We start from the raw sequence: 25,070 nt of genomic DNA, 5'->3' as shown, positions 1-25,070 counted from the left end.
CCAGCTGGCTTTAAAAAGCTAATCACTGATTGGTTGCTATAGGTAACTGCCCATGGGCAAATTTGCCCAGTGTTGATAAATGAGCCCCAATGTTTTTACCCAAGCATGGATCGGCAGCAAAATTCCCCATTTCACCATTGGTGAATATTTTTACAAAACTGCAGCAACATTTAGCACTAAAATTATTGCCACAAAAACCGCAGCAACACAATGTCCATTGTGGAACAGATTGTCATGGAAAAAATATGAACTTTATTAAAAAAACCAACCTAGTGTCTTCTTTTCTATCCATCTTTCTTGGCTGACTATCCTGTATTCTGACGATCATTTTCTTCATCTGTTCCCTCTTATTGTATAACAAATTATCTCTGCTAATACTATATATAGTACTGATATGAAGATAAAAAAGAAAATTAGCCATTGTTTTCTGTATAGACCCAGTGTTTTAATGTGCCACCTTCACTTGTGAGAATACATTTTGGATCTACATGTGAGAAGATGTATGACACAGGTATATATTTGATTTTATAATATGACACCTAAAGATCCAATATCGCACATCAGGTACTTTGATAAGAAGTTATTTTTGAAAGTATCTGCTGGAGATTTTCCAGGGCTCTGCCATTCTCTGTTTCACATTATTTCCTAAGATTTCTTTTTAGCTCGTTTTCAATAGAGCTTTAAAGCATTACAAGCCATTCCAGTAGAATGCATTGTTATGTCTTTCTTTTGCTGTAGACAAATGTACAGATCTTAGATATGTTTTGCTAATGAATCATCAATCATGTCCATTGAAGAGTAAATAGCAAGAGGAGAGTTACATACAAGCAATCTATTTTCCATCTAAAATCTGTCATTATGGATGATGTTACACAACATACCACACACATTATTTATTCACTCCACTATACATGTTCATTGCTTATTTGTGTATAAGTGCATGAATAATGTTATAGACAACTGCCTATAAAAAATATTTGGATGAGAAATATGTGGTAGCTGGAAAGATATACAAATCAGTAGCTAAGCCTTTATTGAAGGCTTTTCATGCTATAGCATCATATCCAATGTATCATGGTTGTCATGGACCATTTACCATGTAAGTTAAACTTCCTATCTAAAGAAATCATAGATCGCGAAACATATTTAATGAGAAGAATCCTTCAAAAACTTTTAGGAAGTGCATGTGTCTTCTGTATACCTCTTTACAGTGCTATCTGCCAGTCCAATCGTTATAACTAATACACAACTTACTATCTAAGATCACTAGTCTTCTCCCAGACACTTATTTACCCTGATTAATAACTGCTCTTAATTCCCTATACATATAGATCTGTTTCCCATCACCCGTTTCCCCTGGGTTGTCTACTACTTTATTAATCAAACTTGACCTTTCAAGTGTCATCTTTCCCAGTAAGAAGTAGAAGGTGCAAGTACTTCATACTTCCTAATTCCAAACACATAACTGGGAATTTACTGCCCGGATATTCTTCTTCTGGCAAAACAAACATGTACAAGGAGTGTTTGTCAGTGGTGCATTCTTTTGGGGAGGTGTCGCTAGTGGGTGCTGCAAGGTTCTATACTTGGTCCACTTTTATTTTATTTGTTCACTAGTGGGCTGGGATGTGCATTATAAACAATGTATTTGAGTTTGCCAATGACACCTAAATACTGTATATAGAACAATAAAATCCATCCAAATGGAAATGTAAGCATATACATATGAAATTTTAAACTGTCACTTCTGGATAAAAACGTTACTGTAAGCCTATAGTAAATTGAGTGACACCGATGCTCTAACTATAAGCTTTACCACAATATTGTGTTCCAGATGGTTGATGTCCCAAGGCTGAGCCCTGCAATGGTGTGGAGGGTTTTGCACAACTGTAAATATGTGCATTGCACAATAATTGGACATCAGCGGTTCCTACACAATAACTAAACAGATTTATTAACACAGATCCACAAGGGAGAATGGCACAATGATACCTAATACAGTCAATATTCACAATGCAGACCAATTGTAGAGTCTTTCCTCTAATAGTGCTGAAAGGGCGATATCACACAGTGTACCCAGTGTACCTAGAGTTTCTCCTTTTTTTTCTGGGAACACTTTTGATAGGAAACCAGGGAGAAGTCCCTATTGCCCTGTCTCTCTTTCCCTGACTAGGCAACAATGCCATTGGGATCTAATCCCATCTATCACTTCTTGGTGGTGCCAAAGCTGCTCAATATAGGAAGCCTTAATTTGTCTGGCTTTCCTAGAGAGACTATTACAGGGTCTAGCTATTCCTTACTAGTCCTGACTAATGACTCCATAGGAAGCTCAAATCCACTTAGGAGAGATTCAGGCAAAAGCCCCTGCTTGGGGCAGGGATAGCTAGGGATCAAACCGTGACCCAGGAAATAGGGAATTACTCCATCCCTTAGACTAAAGGTGGCCATACACGGGTCGATAAAAGCTGCTGACAGACTAAAAGCTGTTGGCCCATGTATGGGGCCCCCCAAAAGTCGTCCAGATCTCGATTGGATGGGACGAAATATCCCATCGGATCACGGCCGCATTTATTCATTGATGCGGCCCCACGATCCGACCGCCCATTACTATAGATTAGGGCCCACAATCGGATCAGCCCGATATTGTCCACTCAAGGTGGGCATATCGGGGAGAGATCCGCTCGTTTGGTGACATCGCCAAACGAGCGGATCTCTCCGTATATGGCCACCTTAAGGGTCCACTTTGAGCCCAATCTGTGGGGGAATGCAACGTAAATGGATATACATTTATCAGTCCCCTACATTTCCAATGCCATTGCAGCAGAAATAGCAATCAAAGAGGTGTCCTGTATTTAAAGGGATATATATTCACAGGAGAGGTAATGCTTCCCCTTTACAAAACACTAAGGCCCAGTTTAGAATATGCAGTGCAGTTTTGGTCTCCATTGAGGGACACTAAATGGTAATATTGCTAAAATATAAAAGACCAAAGAAGAGAGACTAAGCTGGCACTGGCATATACATTATATTTTAAGAAAGGGTTTGATGTTTGTATTACCAAATAAAAAAAATATAAAGTTACTAGAGTCAATTGGTCTGATTTCCCCCTTTCAGACTAGCAGTTAGCCACAGTGTCCATTTTGACAAAAAGGTTGAACTTGATCTTCTTTCTATCTCATCTACTGTGTTACTGTGTTTCCACAATCAAGGTACAGTTACAGTTAACTGTAGTCCTCTTGCCTTTTATACACACTTTTTACACCCACTTATAATTTTCAAATCTATCAGTACCTTAATGCCTAATAGATTACACTGTACCTACTTAATCCAACTAAAACTGAGTGCTTTCTCTGTGTAGTTCATTAGTTAGTTTTAGTAATTTCTCAGTTTCCATTAACCTACAGTTTGTCAATTTGTATTTCCATTGATATAAATACGAACCGGTGAAGCTCAATTTCCATATATACAGGTACCTTAATGCCCTTATTACATTTTCTGAGGTTTAATTATATTTGTAGAGCTTTAATGGCTCCTTGTGGTCTTTAATTGCAATATTATTAAAAAGATATGGGAATGGAATAATTCAAGTGTTCACTTAGAGAAACCTTTCTTTATGCCCTAATTTTCATTACTATGTATGCTATATTCTTTGTACTATTCTTATATAAGGATTAAATATGTGCACTACATTTGCAAAGAGTAATATATTTATGTGTACATGCATGTAATGGAAATCAAATAATGAGAGACTCATTTATTAATGGTTGATAAAACATTGATTGGTTTAAGATTTATCCTTTTATTTTCATTCATGTGTAAAATAATAGTAACAAATTATTAAAAAACATATCCCCTCATGTGATCTACAGTAGGGGACTTTTTAATTTGTAGAAGCTGAGTAAAGACAGCAGGGGTTATTTATGACCCTGGGGGCAGGCCCGGATTTGCCCTGAGGGCGCCCGGAGGCCGGCGTCCTCCGATGCCCCCTCCCTCACGAAAGATAGCATGCATGTGCATCCTGGCGGCTTCATGCTGGAGCAATAGCCATTTGGTTTGGTAAGAGAATTGTTTATGCGGCTGGGCGGCATGCCGCTCCTTAATTGACGCCTCCCTGGGCCAGGGCCTATGCGGCCTTGCTGCAAATCCGGGCCTGCCTGGGGGCCACAAGTACAGCATTAAGGGGTGCAAGTGAGCTCCCGTTAGTGCTTCTCTGTGGAACACTTGCCAAATGCTCTTTGCTCTCTACTCTGATCAAAAATCTGTGATACCATGTCAGATGGTCAGCTCAGTCCATTTCTTATCACCTGCCTCAGGGCAGACTATAAGAACAGAGCCCCGATATGGGCTGCATATCTTGCTACTCTATACCTTGTGCCTTTAAATGATGTACAAGATGGGGGGAGGCTGTTTATGTGCCACCCCTTGTTCACCATATTTAAATTCAGAGCTACTTAATGCAGACAGCTCTCAATTCAAGGCCTGCAGCTCTTTGCACAATTTTCCATGCAGTGGGCTAATTGCAAAATATTGGCAAAGATTCCTTAATAGTATTCCAGGGCTAATTTCATGTATAATACCCTAGAACACAAAGATATATAAATGCTGTGGCAAGTTCATTTAAAGCACTTCTAAGAACACCTTGCATGATAAATGTAATGCAAGTTTCACAACACTTGACCAGATTAATATAGTGACCGCTATATAGCCCAGACCACATGGCAGTTTAAGTATAAATGTGGTGTCAATATCATATATACAATGATACAATGACTCCTCAACAGCAGAATAAATGCAGGTCCAGCTTCATGTTTAATACCTTCTTGCAGATTGTTGTAGGAAATTTATTGGTGCTGTTATAGGTAACCTTGACCTTGTCTAGGCCTACATTAAAATCCTCCCATTTGCATTGGAGATTAAGGACTCAGATGTATGTTAGTGCTCAACTCTGCTTTGTAGCACATTATGCACCACAATAAATGGAATGTTTTTTCATTTCCAAAATTCTGATAAAACTATAAGCTTTTATCAAGGTATCAATTCATTAAAAAAAAAACTGACAGTCAGGAAAATTTTGCTAATTGTAAAAATTTGTTAAAAAAATTATTCTGGATTCCCCAGACTGATGTGAATAATATAACTTCATAGCATATCTGCAGGATGTTTCTGAGCTGCTGTTCAAGTGAGTGAGTTTAGAATTCCCACTTTACCCTGTTTAAAATGGGGCACATATATTTCCATATGTTTATTGGTTATTAGCATACATTTAAATGCATATTACATGACTGCTCTTGTTTCTCTGCAGTATATGCTAATTAGTCGTTTAGGGTGTGAACAGTATGATGACAACTACAGGTATACATGCATTTTAAAATTCTTGATTTCAAATCTATGATATTTTAATTCATAAATTCAATAAACAATGAATTCAGAGTAAAAATTAGATTAATTTGACAGATTTGGAATTTTGGTCTCCCAGAAAGGGAGGAAAAAAGAAAGGCCTAACAATTTCTGCAATATTTATAAAATGTTAAATAATGTATTGTTCTCTTGGATAGTCTGTTGATCATCAGTTATATGATATGTAAACATTTAAATGTAATTAATAACTACATTTGTCAGTTGAAATTTCATGGTCAAGATTTGCATAAAGTAAAGGTCATGTTTATCCTTTGACACTCATATTTAATACTAGAAAAAAAACTCCTTGAGATTTCTGTATTCACCTTGCTCACATGTTGGTATACCATATCAGCTTGCCTGAGTTTTATAATCTTTTAATCATTTAAACTAGAGCCTATCAGTACCATTAATAAACCGGTTGGATGATTTGTTGGTATTTTCAGTAAAGGTGTTAATTATTTCTACCTTGTCTTTATATCACTTCAATATATTCAAGTTTAATAGATGTTCTAATGCTCTTGCCTGCCCCCTTTACATTTGCAGTCAGGCAGCTAATTAAGAAAAAAGGAAAATAACTGAAATTATGTCTGGGTTAGGAGATATAGATTTTTCTTCTAAAAAGTGACTGACATTACATTGTTACCCACATTTTATATGTTAGATTGCTGTATTAGTGGCATGCCAATGGGAGATCTCCAAAGGATAATGTAGAAAATCTTGGAGTGAACATGAATAAGCCTATCAGGAGTGTACTTGATCCTGATTTGTTCTATGGACATTGGTACTGATCTTGTGTGTATCTCTAAATACCCAGCCAGAAAGCAAGAAAGTATGATTAGTGTTTGGCAGAAAGAAATACACACAGGCTAAAGTGTTCCAAAAATAAATTTCCACATAAAAGCATACAGTAGCTAGTGACAATAAAATTTCCAGCAAGTCCCTAGACTACACTACTTAATATAATAGTACACATAGTTCAGAGGCAAAAAGAATACTGATAACTAGTCAGTGTTACAGGCTCTGACAGTATTCTTCCATTGTAGAGGAATCCTAGACTTACTGGCAGTAACCTGTAGTACTGTAATTACCCTCCACTCAAAATAGAGGGGTTCAGTAAATACAGAAACACTACTGAATGTACCAAGGGAGACATATGGTTATGCTAAAAAATACTTTTTACTCTTATTAACATTTTTGGCAGATTGCTACTGGTAGCTTAAATCATCCCTGGCTCATATTTCTGGGCACAGAAAAACAGAAACTACAAATCTTAGAATCGAATGCATTGAGGCAGGATTTTATTATTTATATTGTTTACTTTTACTTTTGGGTACTTGTCACAGCTTTATATTAAAATTCAATTTCTTCTAATGCATATGTTTAAAGGTGATCTGCCTACTCTTGGCAATATTCAATTATTACAAAAAAAGATATTTTTTGCTTTCAGTCTGTTTATGTGGACTCTAACGTAGTCAGCACATCTTCTAGTTGGAAGCTGGCCATTGCTCATGATGTGCTCATGCTATTTCATTCCTAGCGGAGCAGTCTAACTTGCATCCAAACTAAAAGCAGTATCAGACTAACAGTGCATAATAGGGATGGTTGCCAGATTCATGAGCAACAAAGAAAATCTTACAGCGCTCAGTCTGTCTCTGATATTTAGTTTTAAATAAATGTATGTTATAAATAAATTAGTAGTAACAAACAAGGGGTCATTGGAATAAAAAGTAACAATAAGTGCATTATTAGAAATACAATTCACATAAATATAAAAACTATAATTACAATACAGATTAAGTGCTCAGTGTCAAGGAAACAAAAGGCTAGAGGACCCTACCCCGTAGGGCTTACAATCTAAATGGAAGGGTAACATACAGACACAATTCAGAGGGGTATTAAGGTGCTGTGGGTTACAGTTTGTTACACTGTTCTATAAGTGCCAGTTCAGGTGTTATCCAGGTGCTCCCAGAAGTAGTCTTTAAGTTTTGTTTTAAAAACACTGAAGGATGATTCTCTCCTGAGAGATTCAGGAATGGCATTCCAAATATAAGAAGTCGCAAGAGAGAAGGATTTGATATGGGAAACAGCAGTAGTAGTGGGGGGTACAACCAAGCGGTTGCTCTGAGAGGAGCGGAGGTTTCGGGCAGGAACATATAGAGAAACAAGAGATGAGATGTAGTTAGGTGCAGAGGAATGAAGGGCTTTGAAGGTTATGAGGAGGAGTTTATGTTATTCTTTGTTTTATAGGAAGCCATGTATAAAATGTAACAAACACAAAGGGGAAATCTACTGTTTATCTCTTACTATGAGGCTCATTTACAAACAGTGGACAAATATGTCCCAACTGCAGAAGACTGATTAAAGCTAATTCATGATTGGTTGCTATGGGTCACTGTGCTGGGGCAAATTTAACCCACTGTCAATAAATGATCCTTGATAGGTACTTACATTTTAAATAGTTTGATAGTCCAATCTTTTCCTGTATAATGAAATATCCAAGACATGTCTATTTAAGATGTAGAGGACAATCAAACCCTAAAATGAATTTCCTTTCCCTCCACATATTACATTGTTTCCATAGTGTTGTAACACGGCTCTCCATTTGAGTTAAATATCATTCAAGTTAGGGGAACCCATACTATGTATCCCTTCTCATTTGAGATGCCATCTGTGTTGTTGCCTGGCTACTAATTGGATACAACTTAAATTGGTACTGTTAGGAGTGTGGTCTTTGTAAGGCTTGGTGGTCTTTTGTTTGTCTTCAGATACCATGTTTAACATACAGTATATTTGCGTAGGGTCAGAATCTATTAGTAGGTAAAAGACCCCTTTATATTTGCCATATCCAGTAATGGAGAACCGTATATATGAATTATTGTGAAAATGCTTCAAGCCTTTTAAGATCATAATTGTACAGTTAATGAGTTACATGTTGCCATAGGTACAGTCTTAGAGCATTAATGTTCAGTCAATGCTTTGTTATGAGATATCTAGTTCAATGATCTACCATTATTGTATTCCTTTATGTTCTGTGGACTAGAACAAAAGCAATCATTATGAAAGCTAAAGGCTAAAAAAAACTCGTAAAATATATAATTTGTATGTATTTAGCTATCTTCTGTATCTAAGAAAGTGCATTCCTTTCCAGTTTTAGTTAAATAAAGGAAGAAGGAACTATTTTTCTAATCCGTTTAAATGAGCAGTTGCAAGAAGAAGGGAATTTTAAACAATGCAGAGATAATAGCTTCATTAATGGAAACATTGTGTTTGACTGAATTGAGTCCACCAAGTGCAATCAATTTTAAACTTAGATTGATGGACCTCTCACAATACCTTAGAATTCAAACTCTTTATAAATAACCTCTCTCTTCCTTCTGTTTTCTGCTTTGTTTTAGTAAATGACATATTGATAGCGTGAAACAGTATTTGGGATAGATTTAGCTCTAGACTACACTCTTATTACTGCTGCATGATGGGTAAAAATGCAGAAAAGTTGCATTTAACACAAATATGAACTAGAAAATGTATAATCTATGGCACCAACATAAAAATAGAATTGTGCTGTTTCTGTGTTTCCATTTGATCTCTGCAGCTCCCATAATGCTTAAACCAATTATAGTGTGCTGGAAATTGCAGTCCATTAACATTTGGGTGGAGCAGCACTGCTATAGGAAGTATAGGTCCTCTATATGAGGGAATTATCTTCCCATGAAACTCTCCCATTGCATTCTACAACCTGACAAAGTAGGCAGCCCAAAATGAATTATTGAGGCGAATGAGTTCTCCAGGGATAACTGTATGCCTAAGCAGCACTATGTTAGCCATCTTATTGTTATTTAAGAGATTGCTGTGAAGTTTGACTTGTTGGTTTTACACTGCAGCATAACTTTAGAAGGCTGTTCCTAGTGTTATTGAACTCAGCACTAGACTGTTGCAAAGATAGTACAGTCCATGCATGATCAAGTAACAGTCATGTTTGACACTTGCAGACGTCCATAATAAATGAGAGGTTGTGGGGCAGTTAGGTGCCCCTTCTCCCACCCTCTAAATTAAAGGGGTCATTCACCTTTAAATTAACTTTTAGTATGGTGTAGAGTGTGAATAAATGTGTAGTCTTACAGATCATTTGTTTTTAGATGGGTCAATGACTACCATTTGAAAGCTGTGAATCAGTCAGAAAAAGAAGCCAAATAACTATAAAAAATAAATCTGAAGACTAATTGAAAAGTTGCTTGGAATTAGCCATTCTATCACATAATACAAGTTAACGTGAAGGTGAACCACCCCTTTAAGTGTCATTTTGGCACCAGCTAGGAAGCAATGGTCCTATGGCAAGCATTAAGGACAGGGTTGCCTTGTGCCTTACCGTTTTACCCCCTACACCTACAGCAAAAGGTTATGATAAAATCATCTAAATAACCCAAATCTATTTTGAATAACTTTTTGATTGCGAAAAAATACAAATTTAATAGTGTTTATGGGTGCACATGCATGTAACAAATAGTTCAAGTTAGGGGAAATATCATCAGATAATAGAATTTACAGACACACAGATCAGAACATGTCACAGGCAAAGAACTTTTATGCAGGTTACAGAGCTCCATGGTAACTTTTAATATCTTCATATTTCATAGCAGGGGGTGGATTATCTCTTACAGCTGAAGTTCAAGTAATAAATATGATAATTGTTATATGAGTAGGCATCTTAATGAAACATTTTATTGTTTGTGGCTTAATCTTCATTTTGTGTTGAATATTTATTATAAGATATATTTATTTACAAGTGGACTGTGTTATTCAAATGTTTATATGGGGCACCAGCATTCGTAGAAAGAAGGGGAGAAGGTCTCTATAGGTCAGTGATCCCCAACCAGTGGCTCACAAGCAACATGTTGCTCACCAAACCCTTGGATGGTGTTTGTCTTTGAATTCCTGGCTTGGAGGCAAATTTTGGTTGCATAACCAGTTGTACTGCCAAACAGAGCACCCTTTAGACAGCCTGTTCATATAGGGGCTACCAAATAGCCAATTACAGCCTTATTTTGCACCCCCAGGAACTGTTTGCATGCTTGTGTTGCTCCCCAACTCATTTTACTTTTGAATGTGGCTCACAGGCGAGAATTTAGGGCGAATTCCCGCAATTCGCCGCTGGCAAATAAATTTGCGAAACTGACGCGAAAATTCGCCGGCGTCCTAAAAAAATGGACGCCGGTGCAATTTCACCGAAAATGGATGCCGGCATCAAAAAAGGATGCCGGCATCAAATACAAGATGGGGTGGCGTTTTGCGAATTTTTCACCGGGAAATTCGAAAAATTTTCGGCGAAACGCCCCAAATTCGTCCATCACTACTCACGGGTATAAAAGGTTGAGGACTAGTGATGGGCGAATCTGTCGCGTTTCGCTTCGCCGAATAATTCGCGAATTTCCAGCGAAATTCGCGAAACGGCAAAAAATTCGCGAAACGAGTCGCGCGGGCCGATTTTGTCGCGCGTCAAAAATATTTTGTCGCGGACGCAAGTATGAGTTTTAACGCGCGACGTTATTTTTGACGCGCAGTGCAATTTGATGAAGCCCATCTTCTATGGGTGTTTTGTTTGTATAACCTTTTTTCATCTTTGGGCCTACAAATAAAAATTTTCCCCTTAGTTTCAAGCTTTGTAGTCTGTGATGATAAATGAACATGGTATCTTTTGCTTTGTGTCTGAATGTGCTGAATTGGATTGGACTCCATGGGAAGACCAATACACATGCGTGTTTCACTTAGTATACTGCTACACACATGCCCTGCATTGTTAGAGGACTCCTATCTTGAAAAATGGCTCCCATTTTGCAAGTTTCTTAAACTTTTAACGTTTGTGGATTTTTTCACATTACCTCTGGTCAACTGGTAATGGTATCTACTACTACTCTATATCTCTGTTTAACCAAAAAGTACCATCTGTACTTCATATATCTAATAGTAGATTACTAACACAAGTACAACTAATAAATCTGAACAGATAGTATCTGGATGCTTTGTATTTCAGATAAAAATGAATAAACCATATGTTTATGTGAATGAACCTTATATTTACATCATGTAATTGTAATGATTCTGAAATACTATGTAATGTAATTTTAATGACTCCGATTAAGAATAGTCATCGTTGTGTTATTAGAATCCAAACAATTCCAAGTACCATGTGAGTATTAGTTTAGTCAAATGAAAAATGAACTCAAAATATAGAGATATAAAAAAATTTTTTAATTTACAACATATAGCACAACGGTGCTGTAACAAACAATAAATAAATTAAAGTGGAGGAGGAGGAGGAGCAACTACCCTCTGCAGGTTGTCTACAATGTCCCTAACCTCTCCCAGCTCCTGCCGCCATGGCATTAACTTGGTGGACTAGGGTGACCAGGAGCTCAGTCTGGTCGTAGTAGGCATTCTCTGTCTGAGTGCCTACACTGAGCCCCTGGTCGTCCACTGGTCGTGCCGCCTGGTGAGGTGGTGGTGCCGCCTGGACAGGTGGTGGAGGCGGTGCTGCCTCATCAGGTGGAGGCGGGCTGCCTCATCAGGTGGAGGCGGTGCTGCCTCATCAGGTGGAGGCGGTGCTGCCTCATCAGGTGGAGGCGGTGCTGCCTGGTCAGGTGGTGGTGGTGGTGGTGGTACTTCCCCATCATCAGGATCATCTTGGATCCATTCAGGCTGGCAATGAATAAATTTCAGTTTGAGTAACACAGCAATTGCATTTGTATAGTATAAATTATACAGGATAAGGTGTCATGTTGTAACTACAGGAAAATTAACTTTATTGTAGTTAAGAAGGGAAACCTATTTTTTCCGTTTAAATAAATCTACCTTTATGTGAAGTAAAATTCTTATTAGCCTTGTCACAGGCCTAAACAAATACACATTTGCTCCAAAATACCAAAATAAATAGGAATCAAGTGCAGGGCAAGATTTACATAGTAGGCGCCCCTAGGCCCACTGCCATTCGTCGCCCCTGTCCCCTCCCCTTTATTCGGGCAAATTTTTATCATCTGGACAGGAGCAATGGGGATTGCTTGCATGGGAAACTATTGTATCTCCTGTGCATCCCCAGTTTTTCTGAACCAATATGGGTGTGGTTGGGCAGCATGCCGCCACCCTAAAATCTTCCAGCCCTAGGCCCCGGGCCTTGGTGACCTTTCCACAGATCCGAGCCTGATCAAGTGGCTTTATTGTAGTTAAGAAGGGAAACCTATTTATTATGTTTAAATAAATCTACCTTTATGTGAAGTAAAATTCTTATTAGCCTTGTCACAGGCCTAAACAAATACACATTTGCTCCAAAATACCAAAATAAATAGGAATCAAGTGGCTTTATTGTAGTTAAGAAGGGAAACTCATGTATTGCATTTAAATAAATCTATTATAATCTGTTTAAATAATCTCCATTTGACAGCTCATTTACTTGTTATCTAACTTGTCTGCAATTATGTCAGTCAGTCAAAGTCAACTGTTCCAATCCTAATTACAGTATTCACTTAAATACATTTTTGCTGTAAAATAGCAAATCATTATAAGATGTTTTCTTTTAAATAACTCTACCTTCCACCTCCATGCGCAGCTCATCTACAAATGCGCTGTGGCGTCTTTTGAGATCGCTCCAGATCCTCTGGAGCTCCCGCAAACTTAAACGCAGGCGGTACTCCCTCCGCAGCCTGCGCCTCAATCTCTCCATTATGCTCCTTCGGAGCGCCTGGATTCCTCTCACTCCAGGAGGGATATTGTCGTATCCCTCCTGGTGCAGGTACCTGACGAAGTACCTTAGCTGGTCCCGGTTCATCATGCCAGGTCCTGCCATTTTCAAACTGCACTCCTAAAAATGTAAGCACGGGCGGGGCTATTTATAGTGGCGACGCCCATTTTTGACGCGCGCATGACGCGCGTCACATGACGCGTGCGCGCACACGACGCGCGTCACATGACGCACGCGCGCGCATGCGCAAACACAGTTTTGATATGACGCGCGCCGAATCTCGTCGCGCGGCGACGAATCTCGTCGCCCGGCGACGAACCTCGTCGCGACGGCGACGAACCTCGTCGCGACGGCGACGAAATTGATAAATTGACTACTGTAACACTCAAATACATTGATTTTTTAAAATAAATTATGATATTAAGTCACACTATATTTGGCAATTAGGCACTATTAGAAGTAACATTATTCCCCTAGCAATCATACATTGATTTAAATAAGAGACTGGAATATGAATAGGAGAGGCCTAAATGTAAAAAGTAGCAATGACTAACAATACATTTGTATCCTGACATAGTATTTGCTTTTTAGTTGGGGTCAACTCATTGACCCACATTTAAAAGCTGCAAAGAGTCAGAACTTAGAAGAAAAAGGCAAATAATAAAACCAAATTAAAAGTTGCTTAGAATTTGCCATACTATTGCATACTAAAAGTTTCCTTAAAGGTGAACCACCCCTTTAAGGGCTTTGCACTGGATCTATGAATACGTTGTGTAAAGTGTTTGGAAACAAAGGATGGCGTGTGTTCTCTTTGAAGGTTATGGACAGCAAACTGGGACAAGACTGCTTGTGAAGTTGAAAGTCGCAAAATAGCAGATGCAGCTGAAAGTGGGATGTAAGATGGACATCATCTAGGAATGAAATTCCTCTTTCCATTAAGCAAACTGTGTTGTCTCGTTTATTTAACTCAAGGACAAAAGCATTCATAGAGGACAAATTCAATCTAAATTATTACTTACAGCATGAATTTAAGTAGAGTTTATGGCTATGTTTGTGTCAGCCAGGGTTGCCAGGTTGGTTGGTTTCCAGTCAAATTTACTGGGCTGATGTTTGGGGCCTGTTTGGGCCTCTGTGTAATTTGAATGCAAGGGCCTATTTTGACTCCCAGACCAGACATGGCTTTGGGACTACCATTAAAACATTTCCCTTACTTTTGTACACAGTGATGAATGTATATATGCCATGTTTTGCTTTGGAATCAATGGGAAGAGCAATTCGCACCTATGTTCCACTCAGTTACTGCTATAACACACATGCCCTCCCTGTATACATTTTTTAGAGCACTCCTATCATTTCAAAAGAAAGAATAATGACAGAGGCAAAGGACTTTTGGCCGCAGTCGTTTCAGGGGTAATAATAGTGTGAATACATTTGACAACCAAGCAGCAAGCATTGTTGTAATCAATTTTATTAGAGCCAGAAGAATTAAATGAGGCAGGCCTCAACCCCCAGAAGAAATTAGCCAAACAATGGGGCTGTATTCGAAGAAACATTTTTAGAAGCCATGATAGGCCTCAACCACCAGAAGACATTAGCCAACTTAGCGGCAAAATTACAAGCAACCTATTTAGAAGCCATGATAGGCCTCAACCCCCAGAAAAAATTAGCCAACAATATGGCAGTATTCGAAGAAACATTTTTAGAAGCCATGTTAGGCCTCAACCACCAGAAGAAATTAGCCAACAATGTGGCAGTATTCGTAGAAACATTTTTAGAAGCCATGTTAGGCCTCAACCAGAAGAAATTAGCCAACAATGTGGCAGTATTCGAAGAAACATATTTAGAGGCCATGTTAGGCCTCAACTACTAAAAAAATTTGCCGACAATGCAGCAGTAGTATCTACGATAGCAGTAGGAGCTTTGATAGGCCCCCACCATAAAAAAATTGCAGACAATGCAGCACAGCAGCAGTACTACTAGGGCTAGTAGCAGGCTACAGCAGCAGCAGCAGCAGCAAGGGCAGCAGGTGCAGACAGATGGGGAATGGGCAATACCACTGAGGAGGAGAGTATGGGCAGCAATGGAGAGAGGAGGATAAATCTATGGAGGAGAAGGAGGAGAGGAGGCTAGTCTCTGCTGTCTGCAATGGGCACTTGGATATCCCCGCTTATCCATGCCTCATTCATTTTAATGAATGTCAGCTTATCCACGCTGCCAGTGGATAGCCGTGTCCGCTTCTCAGTGACCACCCCACCTGCGGCACTGAAGACACGCTCTGACAGGACACTGGCAGGGGGGCAAGCCAGCACCTCCAGAGCGTACTGTGCCAGTTCTGGCCACTGGTCGAGCCTCGAGACCCAATAATGCATGGGGTCATCGTCAGGGCGAATGGCATCCTGCACGCTGACTGACCCCATGTAGTCAGCCACCATATGCTCCACCCGCTGCTGGTGGTGGCTTTGGGTGCTGACTGGGCCTGCTGCTGGCCGTTGAGGCTCGAAAAAGCTCTTCCACACACCCATGAGATCTCCGCCCTTGCTGCTGCTGCTGCTGCTAGGCCCCCGTCTCTGCTGGGTGTGTGGAGTAGTGGAGGCCTGAGAAGTGTCAGACTGGGGGAAGGCCTCCACTAATTTTGAGCACAGAGCCTTCCTCAATTGACCCATCCTCCTCTCTCTCTGGCTGGGTACAAGGAACTCCCCCACCTTTCCCTTGTACCGTGGGTCAAGCAAAGTAGCCACCCAATAATCCTCCCGGTCTTTGATAGAACAGACCCGGGGATCGCTTCGGAGGCAAGTCTGCATATGGGCAGCCATGTAAAAGAGGTGCCCCCGACCAACCTCTTCTTGACTGCCCTCCAGATGCAGCAGGTCATCTGGCTCGACCTGCCCCTGCTCTGTACCCTCCCAGCCGCGGACAATAGCTGGGGTGGTTGGGTGGCATGTGCCCTGCTCCCCATGCTGCGCAGGCACCCCAGTCCTCCTCTCCCTCATCCTCCTCATCGGGCACCATCTCCTCCTCAGCCCCCTCTGCCTGCCTACGGGGCCTACTCTCCTCCTCCTCCTCCTCCTCAGGCACGTCACCCTCCTCTAGCAGCCCATCCAACGTGCGCTTGAGGAGGAACACCAGGGGTATGACATCGCTAAGACACGCATTGTCCCTGCTAACAAAGCGTGTCGCCTGCTCAAAGGGGGCAAGTACTTGGCAGAGCTGCCTCATTTGCTGCCACTGCTCTGCACTAAAGTACCCCAAATCTGCCCCCTGAGTACCCCTGGCACTGTGCTCCAGCAGGTAATTGCTGACCGCCCAGCGCTGCTCTACGAGGCGCTCCACCATGTGCAGGGTGGAATTCTAGCGCGTCGGCAGGTCACAGATGAGCCGGTGGGGTGGCAGACTATGCTGCCGCTGCATCCGTGCCAAAGACGCGCTGGCGGTGGGGGACCTGCGAAAATGGGCACATACCCTACGTACCTTCTCCAGCATGTCACCCAACCCTTGGTAGCTCTTGAGGAAGCGCTGCACCACAAGGTTGAGGACATGTGCAAAGCAAGGCATGTGGGTCAGGTGCCCTAGGCGGATGGCGGCCAGCAGGTTGCGACCGTTGTCGCAAACAATATTACCTGCTTGGAGCTGGCGGGGAGTGAACCACCGCTGCACCTGAGTCTGGAAGGCAGCCATGAGCTCAGGTGCAGTATGACTCCTCTCGCCCAGGGAGAGGAGTTGCAGCACAGCCTGACATCGCCTGTGCTGCACTGAAGCGTAGCTGCGGGGACGCTTCAGGGGTGGCTCATCCATAGTGGAGGAGGAGGAGGAGGAAGTGGACATGTGGGGTTTGCCCTGTACCCCACGGGGAGGCACCTGTAGCCTGAGGGGAGCGCCCCGGCTTGCACCCTCCCCAGCACTCATGAGGGTGACCCAGTGCGCAGTGTAGGTTATGTACCTCCCCTGCCCATGCCTGCTGGTCCACGTGTCAGTGGTGCAGTGCACCCTGCCGCCAACAGCATGATCCAGCGACAGGGACACATTCTCAACCACATGCTGGTGGATGGCAGGGACGGCCTTCCTGGCAAAATAATGGCGGCTGGGGATCCGCCAGTTAGGGGCAGCGCAAGCCATCAGCTGTCGGAAGGGGGCTGCTTCGACTAGCTGATAGGGCAGCAGCTGCACTGCCAGAAGCTTTGCCAGGCAGCCATTAAGCCTCTGCACTTGGGGGTGGCTGGGGGAGAGAGGCGTCTTGCGGCTGAGGAACTGGGGGAGGGAAACCTGGCGGGACAGGGGCCGCATTGAGGAGGAGGAGGCTGCAGAAGAGGCTGAGCTACACAGTGGCTGCCTCCGACTGTGAGCCCCAGAATCCTCTTCACCTGCTGCAGGGTCTGGGGAGCTAGCACCTCTTCCCTGAGGAATGGGAGGAGGTGGACAGGAAGCACCACTGCCACCCGGTGCCCTGCCACTTTGGTGCTGCTCCCACGTCATCCTGTGATGACGTTTCATATGGGAACTTAAAGCTGATGTTCCCATATGTGACCCTGCCTGCCCCCTTCGAACCTTCTGCCGGCAGAGCTGGCACACTGCTATTGCCTGGTCCTCTGCCTGGCACGTGAAAAAGCCCACACTGCTGAAGTGCGGGCCACTGCCTTGCCTGCTGTGGAGGGTTGAGGATGGTCCCCACCCGTACGCACATAGGCTTTGGACCTAGGCGCAGTGCTGCCCTGTTGCCTGCCCCCCCTAGCAGTGGTCGGTGGAGCCGGCTCTTCATCCTCATCAACAACAAACAGTTCCCCCCCTGAACTGCTGCTGTTATCCTCTGGAGCCGGCTCCCAGGGTCTGTCCCTGTCATCGTCCTCCCCCAGACCAGACCCTGCCTCATACATGGCATCAATACCCACATCCAGCATGCTGGTGTCTGACCCCACACCAGCAACTTGCTGCCCTGCCATAAGGGGACCCTGCCCAATATCCCCTATTGATGTGGGCTGTGAAATGACCACCTCCTCCTCTTCATCAGACATGAATGCCCCCCCCATTCCTGCCTGATCATCAAAAAGATCCAGGGTGTCTGGGCCCAAGTCCACCTCAGGATCAAATAAGAGGGATGGGGTGTCATCCCACACTGAGCTAGCAGGTGATGCCACCTCCTGCCGCTCACTGGTGCCCGCTGCAGATGAGGTAGCCTGGGTCAGCCAGTCTACCACTGCCTCTGCCTGCTGCGACCGTATGGGTCGCGAAGCAGTGGCAAAAAAATCGGGCACAGTCCTACGTGGACCAGTTGCCCCGCTGCTGCGACCCACAGCCACCTGCTGCTGTGGCATTTGCTGCTGCTGTTGTTGCGGGTGCTGCTGCTGTTGTTGCAGCTGCTGCTGCTGTTGTTGTTGCAGCTGCTGCTGTTGTTGTTGCAGCTGCTGCTGTTGTTGTTGCAGCTGCTGCTGTGATGGCAGCTGCTTTGATGGCAGCTTGTGCTGCGACTGATTTACAGTGCCCAGACTGGGCATGGCACATGGCTGTTGTGGGGTTGGATGCCCACGGCCAGCACCACGGCCTCTTCCTCGGCCACCCCTCCCTATCCCACCCTTCTTCCCACCACCACCACCACCACCCATCCCCCCTCTCCCACGGCCCGTCATATTGGGCAACTAAACTTAAAAAAAAAATATATATATAAGGGGGGGTTTGGATATTTCGGGGAAGGAAAGGAGAAAAAAATAAAACCCTCAACTAAATCCCCTCAGCAGAAGTGTGCACCCACAAGGAGTACACACACCAGCACAGACAAAGACAAAGACAGTTAGCCCTAAAAAGGGCTATTGGGTGGTGAGCAGGCAAGCAGAAGAGGGAAAACAGTAAACTGAAATCCACAACCTCCACTTGCACTGACTCAGAAAAAAAAAAAGCTCTCTACACAAACTCCACTAGCTAAATCACACACAAATCTCTCACTATCCTGCTCTCTCTACCTCTACCAGAAACGCCACGAGTAATGGCCGCCTCTGCAGCTCCTTATATAGCCAGTGGGTTGGCTCAGGGATGGCTCACATCTTATTGGCTGCTGTGGGTGATGTTTAGTTTGTCGCGCGTCTTTTTGTTTTGACGCGCATTAGCGGCGTCGCGGCTCGTCGCGCGACGAAATTTTCGACGCGCGGCGAAACGAGTCGCGAGGCGAATTTTTGCCGCAATTTCGCGAAAAATTCGCCCGCGGCGAAACGCAGAAATTCGCCGCGAATTTAACCATGGCGAATTTATTCGCCCATCCCTATTGAGGACCTCTGCTCTAGGTGATGGCAGTTAAGAGAGTCTTCTCTTTTAGGAGATTGATGATAGGGAAGCAGGCCTTCTAGGAGATGGTTACTTTAAGATAAAGTTGTTGCATTGGGTTAACAGCTTATTACTGTTATTCACTGATGTCACCATGATGGGATCAACTATTTGTTGTGTATTAAATGCAGGACTCAAACAAGACCCCAGTCCAAAGAAAAAAACCCTTTCTAACATCACAAAGAAGAAAATGCTAATGCATACTTTCTTTTTCTAACGAAATTAAATTTTAACAGTATCAGCATGGGTAGTTATGAACCACAGCTTTTGTTTAATATGAAATTTTAATTGCAAACCGAAACTCTCAGTTTAGTAAGTTGAAACAATGTGACACTGGAAACGCAATTAAAATGGTGATGAAATAGAATTACCAATGCTGTGTTGTTTGGAATCAGTTGCATTCAGCTTTTGCTTTTTTTGAGATTAAAACACTAAAATAGCTTGAGTAGACTGCATATTTCCTCTGATTTCTCAAACGGAAGAGTCATTTAGCCCCAAAGCAGGACTTATAATGCAGGTTTTGTCGCATTTCTGGCAGATGTATCTGGAAACTTACACTGCATAGGGATGAACTATTTTTCTTGGATAGACATAAAATTGAATCAGCACATGTAAATTTGTCAGTTCAGGGGTAAACTGGCAGGACTGACTAATGGTTGGGTTAGGGGGAAAGGAGTGTTACTGTTCAACATAAGCCTGTAGGGTTAACCCTTGCCTTACATAGATGTACAGCTCCAGCAACCAAAACATAGCCTTCATACAATTCTTTAAATGAAAAAAGTCATAAAATCATTGTTATGGTTAAAATTACTCTATAATGCTTTGTTTTCATTTTTTACCACTTATTGTACCTGCTTGTATAAAATCACCTGAAATATAGCATTTCTTAAGTTCTTAGTTCAAATATTTTCATATTTAATAGCTACTTTAAGCCTCATTAATGACGATATGAATGACACTGTCTATGTAGCGGTATATAATTTATGTTCTAATGCAAAAAAAGGGCATTATGCTTTGTACTCCGTCTTTCTCTCTCTTGTTCTCTCAAACAAATAGACTAGTTAATCATATATATTGATATTTGACTGACCTCTTTCCTCATTCCTGCGGAATAAAAAGGAAGAATTTTAATTTAATCATATTCATCAAATTTAAAATCAGTTTTCCACAGCATATGCAACATAGTTCAATCTTCTGATACCACAGTGGAATGGGGTAACGACAGTCTGAATATATAGGAAACCTGGTTTTTGTATCATGCCTGAGCTATAATTGCTCATTAAAATACTGTAAGTATTCCACTCACTGGCTTTAATCTTTTGCCTGCTCAGCACTATCAGTCTCCCATTTCCTGGTTGCTACTTTCTGGACAAAGTGCTTACTCACTGCCTCTCCCCTTTTACCAAGTGATGACTCATTAATTCCAGCACCTGTACAAGCTTATTCAGCCTGAGTGAACATAGCTCCTTATATTTTCCACATCTGCTGTGTCTCATAAAGCACTTTGGATGAGACATACAGTACCTACTCTTTTAGATTAAAGCTTTTGTGCCACAATTTCTTTCAACTACAACTTAGACTAAGTTCTATTTCTACTGTGTTTTGCATCAGGGGTGTGTCATGCTGAGTGTCTTCGGTATTATCTTGATAAATAATATACAGTACCTGTTTCTTATTGGGTCTGGGATGTCTCATATAAAAAAGACAGTCAATAAACAGTATATTAGTAACTGAGGCATGAGATTTCAAAATAGAACTCCTTCTAGTATAGGAAATTATGTCTCCAAAATACAGAAGGGGGCAGAACACCAGTCAACGGATCAGTAAATCAGGGCCCTTCAAGTGTGTTTAAATCTGTAAATCCAGAGAGGAGGATGAAATATTCATAAGCATTTATTATCGATTTTGAATGCTAAGTCATGAAATAAGGCTAAAAATGGATTTTCTAGCATTTGCCTGAGAATGATGGAGGTTGTATAACAAGACAGCTCAAGTGCCCTGGATTTGACATCACCGCTCTGGAGAATAATCTTTAATCCATCATACGATCTCTGTCTCTTTGTAGCAGATATCAGTTTCAGAAACCAAAAGAAGCTCAAGCAAACTCCCAGGCTTCACATACCACAGTCTGAAAGACTACAGGGTTTTCTCTAAGAGGTGCGCAATATGAAACATTTATTTAACATTTACATTCTTGTAAAACTAAAAGGGATGCTGAGAATGAATATGACAGCAATGCAATAACACAGGCAATGTGTTTGTATTTGGGACTTTATAGGGCTGAATGGGTTTAATATGTAGCACATTGTGTAAAACATTTTTTTTTGGTCTTTTACTCTTTTTTAATCTTCTTAGCTCTCAGTATGGTACATACAGCACTGAATTGTATCTAGTGCTCTCTGCTCTCTGCTGATATGTTTTATCTCTCTAGTACAATGCACAACAGATTGTTTTATTCCCTATATCCTCAGTTACTGTACCTTTAGGGGTGAGCATCCATGATAACCCCATCCGGAAGAAACACATTCCACTCTGACAATGGTTTTTCATCAAGACCAATAAATGCAGTTATCCCTCTGTGCTAGACATTACTCTTGTGTTATGTATTTGTGAACTGTATGATTGTTTTTTTTTTTATTAGTTTCTGTTTTTCAGTTGTTAGAATTAACTTATTAAGTGCCAATTTGGATGATATTCCTTGCAAAGCATAATGGTCCTGCAGCAAAGTAGCCTAGAAATTATTTCAAACAATGACAACTATGCATTTGTTATGCATAAATATTGCAGTGATTGGACTTTGGGGTGATCACTGTTGTTGCATAAATAAACAAAGATAAAATATAAGGGCTATGGCACAGAGGGAGATTTAAGCAATTTTCCACCCTTTTGATTTACAGCTTGGCGGACTTTAAAAATTTGGCTCCCCATTGACGATCATGGTATTCTCATAGGCCATGCTGGTGTTCATGTGTCAAGTGATTTAGGATGAACCTCCTTTTTCTCACAGGGAACTAGCTCAGTAAACGAAAACAACTAATCAGCACTCAACTTTGTTCAGGCCACTGCAGGTTCAATGGATTGCATAGGTTGTTATATTGGGACAAATATGAGAATCAGTGTTGAGAATTATGCAAGAAACATAGTAATACATAATAATTTTCAAATGTAGAGTTCAAATGTATTCATAAATCCATTCCATGGAATCTCTGCCCTCCCTGCAACTGTTTTGTCACCCAAAAAAGCCTCTTTGCACCTTTTTTAGCAATCATCTCAATATGTTTCCAGTGCAAGGACACCTTAAATCCTTAAAATAATTTTCTAGTTCATGATTTTATTAGGATTTAGTGGAACATTTGTGATGCTTCCATTCTCCATCATTGCCTCAGTCAACCGAGAAACCCCATTTTTGTAAAATCCTTCACTTTAACTCTCATCGTGCATTCAGCAGCCATAATATTTTATACTTAAACTGCACGTTACTTAGATTACTTTATTAAATTATAACCTTGACACAGTTTAATGCAATCTTACCTATTGCAGATTTATTTTATTTTGCACCTGCTTTTACAGAGTTCATTGCTTTGCCAATGTACTTTTTTATGATGAATTTTGTTCAGTTTTCTCTTATGTGTGCTTATTTGCAGCTGCAGAGCAACAGTTGTGTGATCCAGGAGAATATCTTTGCCATGATAATGTCACATGCGTATCACAGAGCTGGCTGTGTGATGGGGAGCCAGACTGCCCTGACAACTCTGATGAGTCTGTATACACTTGTAAGTAATGGATTACATATATTCTGTTGAACTGTATTGAATGTATTGTAGAAAACTATGATCTTTTGATAATACTTCGGCTTATTAGTTTAAATGCAACCAGGATACATTTGAACATAAGCTAAACGAATACTAAAAAGAAATTAAAGAGAATATGACCTCTGTGTGTATAATGCACAAATAATAGATATTTATTTTCTACCTTTTTTCTATATACTATATGCAAGAAAAGATAAGGATGAAGGGTAATTTGCAATGGGATGTAGCCTTTCTTTACACTGCAGGAAAAGCTACAACAAGCTTTAAATCCATTAAATACTCAACCTACAGAGAAAATAACAGTGGACTGTACATTACATTTTTCCTATTGAACTGAATGTGCTCTTCAATTGTGCTAGCTGCACACTATTTGCCCATAGATATAATTTACTCAAAATGAATCAGAGGTGGCACGTAACTAAATGTTTTCATCTCCTGTATGTACATCTCAGGATATATTCCCTATAAAAAATAATTTTGCACAGATATTTAAGTCTATATCTATGAATGTAATAAATGAAGACCCATTTTGTTTTCTTTAAATATAATAATAATAAAAAACACACCTGCTAAATCTGACCACTAGAGTTCATGTTTTGTGACTCTCGATACAAAATGCTTTAGTAATATGGCAGCTCACAAACAGAATGTGGGTCATTTACTTAAACCCCCAGACTAAATAGCAAGAGCATTAAGGCACATACTTTTTTTTAAAGAGAGCACCTAATTTCGACATGAAAAAAAAAGCTGGTGTGAGGTGAAGAGCACGATATCAGCAGGCACAGGATAGCCCTGTCTTTACTGCTTGCCAAAGGACAGGTGGTAAGTTTAGTGTTGTGGCCTACATTTGCCATGTTTCCTAAGTTATGGGTTTGGAAGTGTGACATCTACTAGCCTCCCCTGCCTGCCCTTTATGACTATAGCACTGCCGAATTCAGAGACCAGTGGCTATGTTCTTTCATGTGGAGCAGGACGAAATGTGTAAAAACCATGGTGGATTGCACCTATTGTTTGCTCCTTGTATCCTGCTCTGAAAGTAATAAAAGTAAATTAGAAATATTATATTTTTTTATATGATGGTCACTTTTATCTTCTTGATTGTCTTTAGTATTGTAACAAGGGCATCTGCTCTCACATTTATTTATTGAAGTGGTTTTATACACTGTAGCTTTCCTTCCCGCACCTTATCGCTCTCAAACACAAGAGAATAATCATATAAAGGAAACTCAAAGAGAGTTTTTATGGACTTAGGTAATCAAAAGAAATTTGCAACTGCAAATAGTGTGAAAATGCAGGTTTGCTTAACATTGCTTAACAATACACATTTAAGTGGCATAACCAGTTGGACAGCACAGCGGTACACAAATAGATTACAGAGCATAAATGACTATAGAAGAGTGGTTATTACATTTTAATGTCTGCAGGTTGTGTCTAAAGAAAATGAAAATCTTTTCTGCTGAATGTCACTGTGTTAATCATTGCACACAAAACAGGGAAAGTGACAGTAACAGAGAACACAGGCGATTGATAAAATGTTACAAAAGTATAATGAATGTTTTTATCAGTTTTAAATTGAGATGATACTGGACATAACATTTGGGTAATTTTTCTACTTAGGTAGTAGAATGTTTTGTTTGGTTATTCTTCTGTTTCATTATTCTGCAGAAAGGTGATATATGTATACCATTCCCAAAGATTTAATCATATAGCATTTGTTTATTGCATTTCAACATGCAGCTGGAGTGCTGGGTATTACCAAATATTCCACATTACAGTGTAACTGAATGTGTATTTTTTTAAAAAGTAGGAAGTATTTAGAATTAAGG

At 41.0% G+C, this 25,070-nt stretch overlaps 1 protein-coding gene across 1 annotated transcript in view; it reads left to right on the top strand.

Moving 5' to 3' along the window:
- The first annotated feature begins 22,142 nt into the window (after nt 1-22,142).
- LOC108701836 (low-density lipoprotein receptor-related protein 1B) overlaps nt 22,143-25,070 on the top strand; it is a 676,036-nt gene continuing 673,108 nt past the window's right edge. The window contains exons 1-2 of the mRNA XM_041576281.1: nt 22,143-22,218; nt 23,077-23,205. Of these exons, the coding sequence (XP_041432215.1) occupies nt 22,143-22,218; nt 23,077-23,205 (205 nt within the window). The remainder of the gene's footprint in view (nt 22,219-23,076; nt 23,206-25,070) is intronic.

This window comes from Xenopus laevis, chromosome 9_10L (assembly GCF_017654675.1).
Source record: "Xenopus laevis strain J_2021 chromosome 9_10L, Xenopus_laevis_v10.1, whole genome shotgun sequence".
Lineage (NCBI taxonomy): Eukaryota > Metazoa > Chordata > Amphibia > Anura > Pipidae > Xenopus > Xenopus laevis.
Note: the sequence above shows the minus strand (reverse complement) of the source record. Positions and strands in the feature narration are given on the sequence as shown.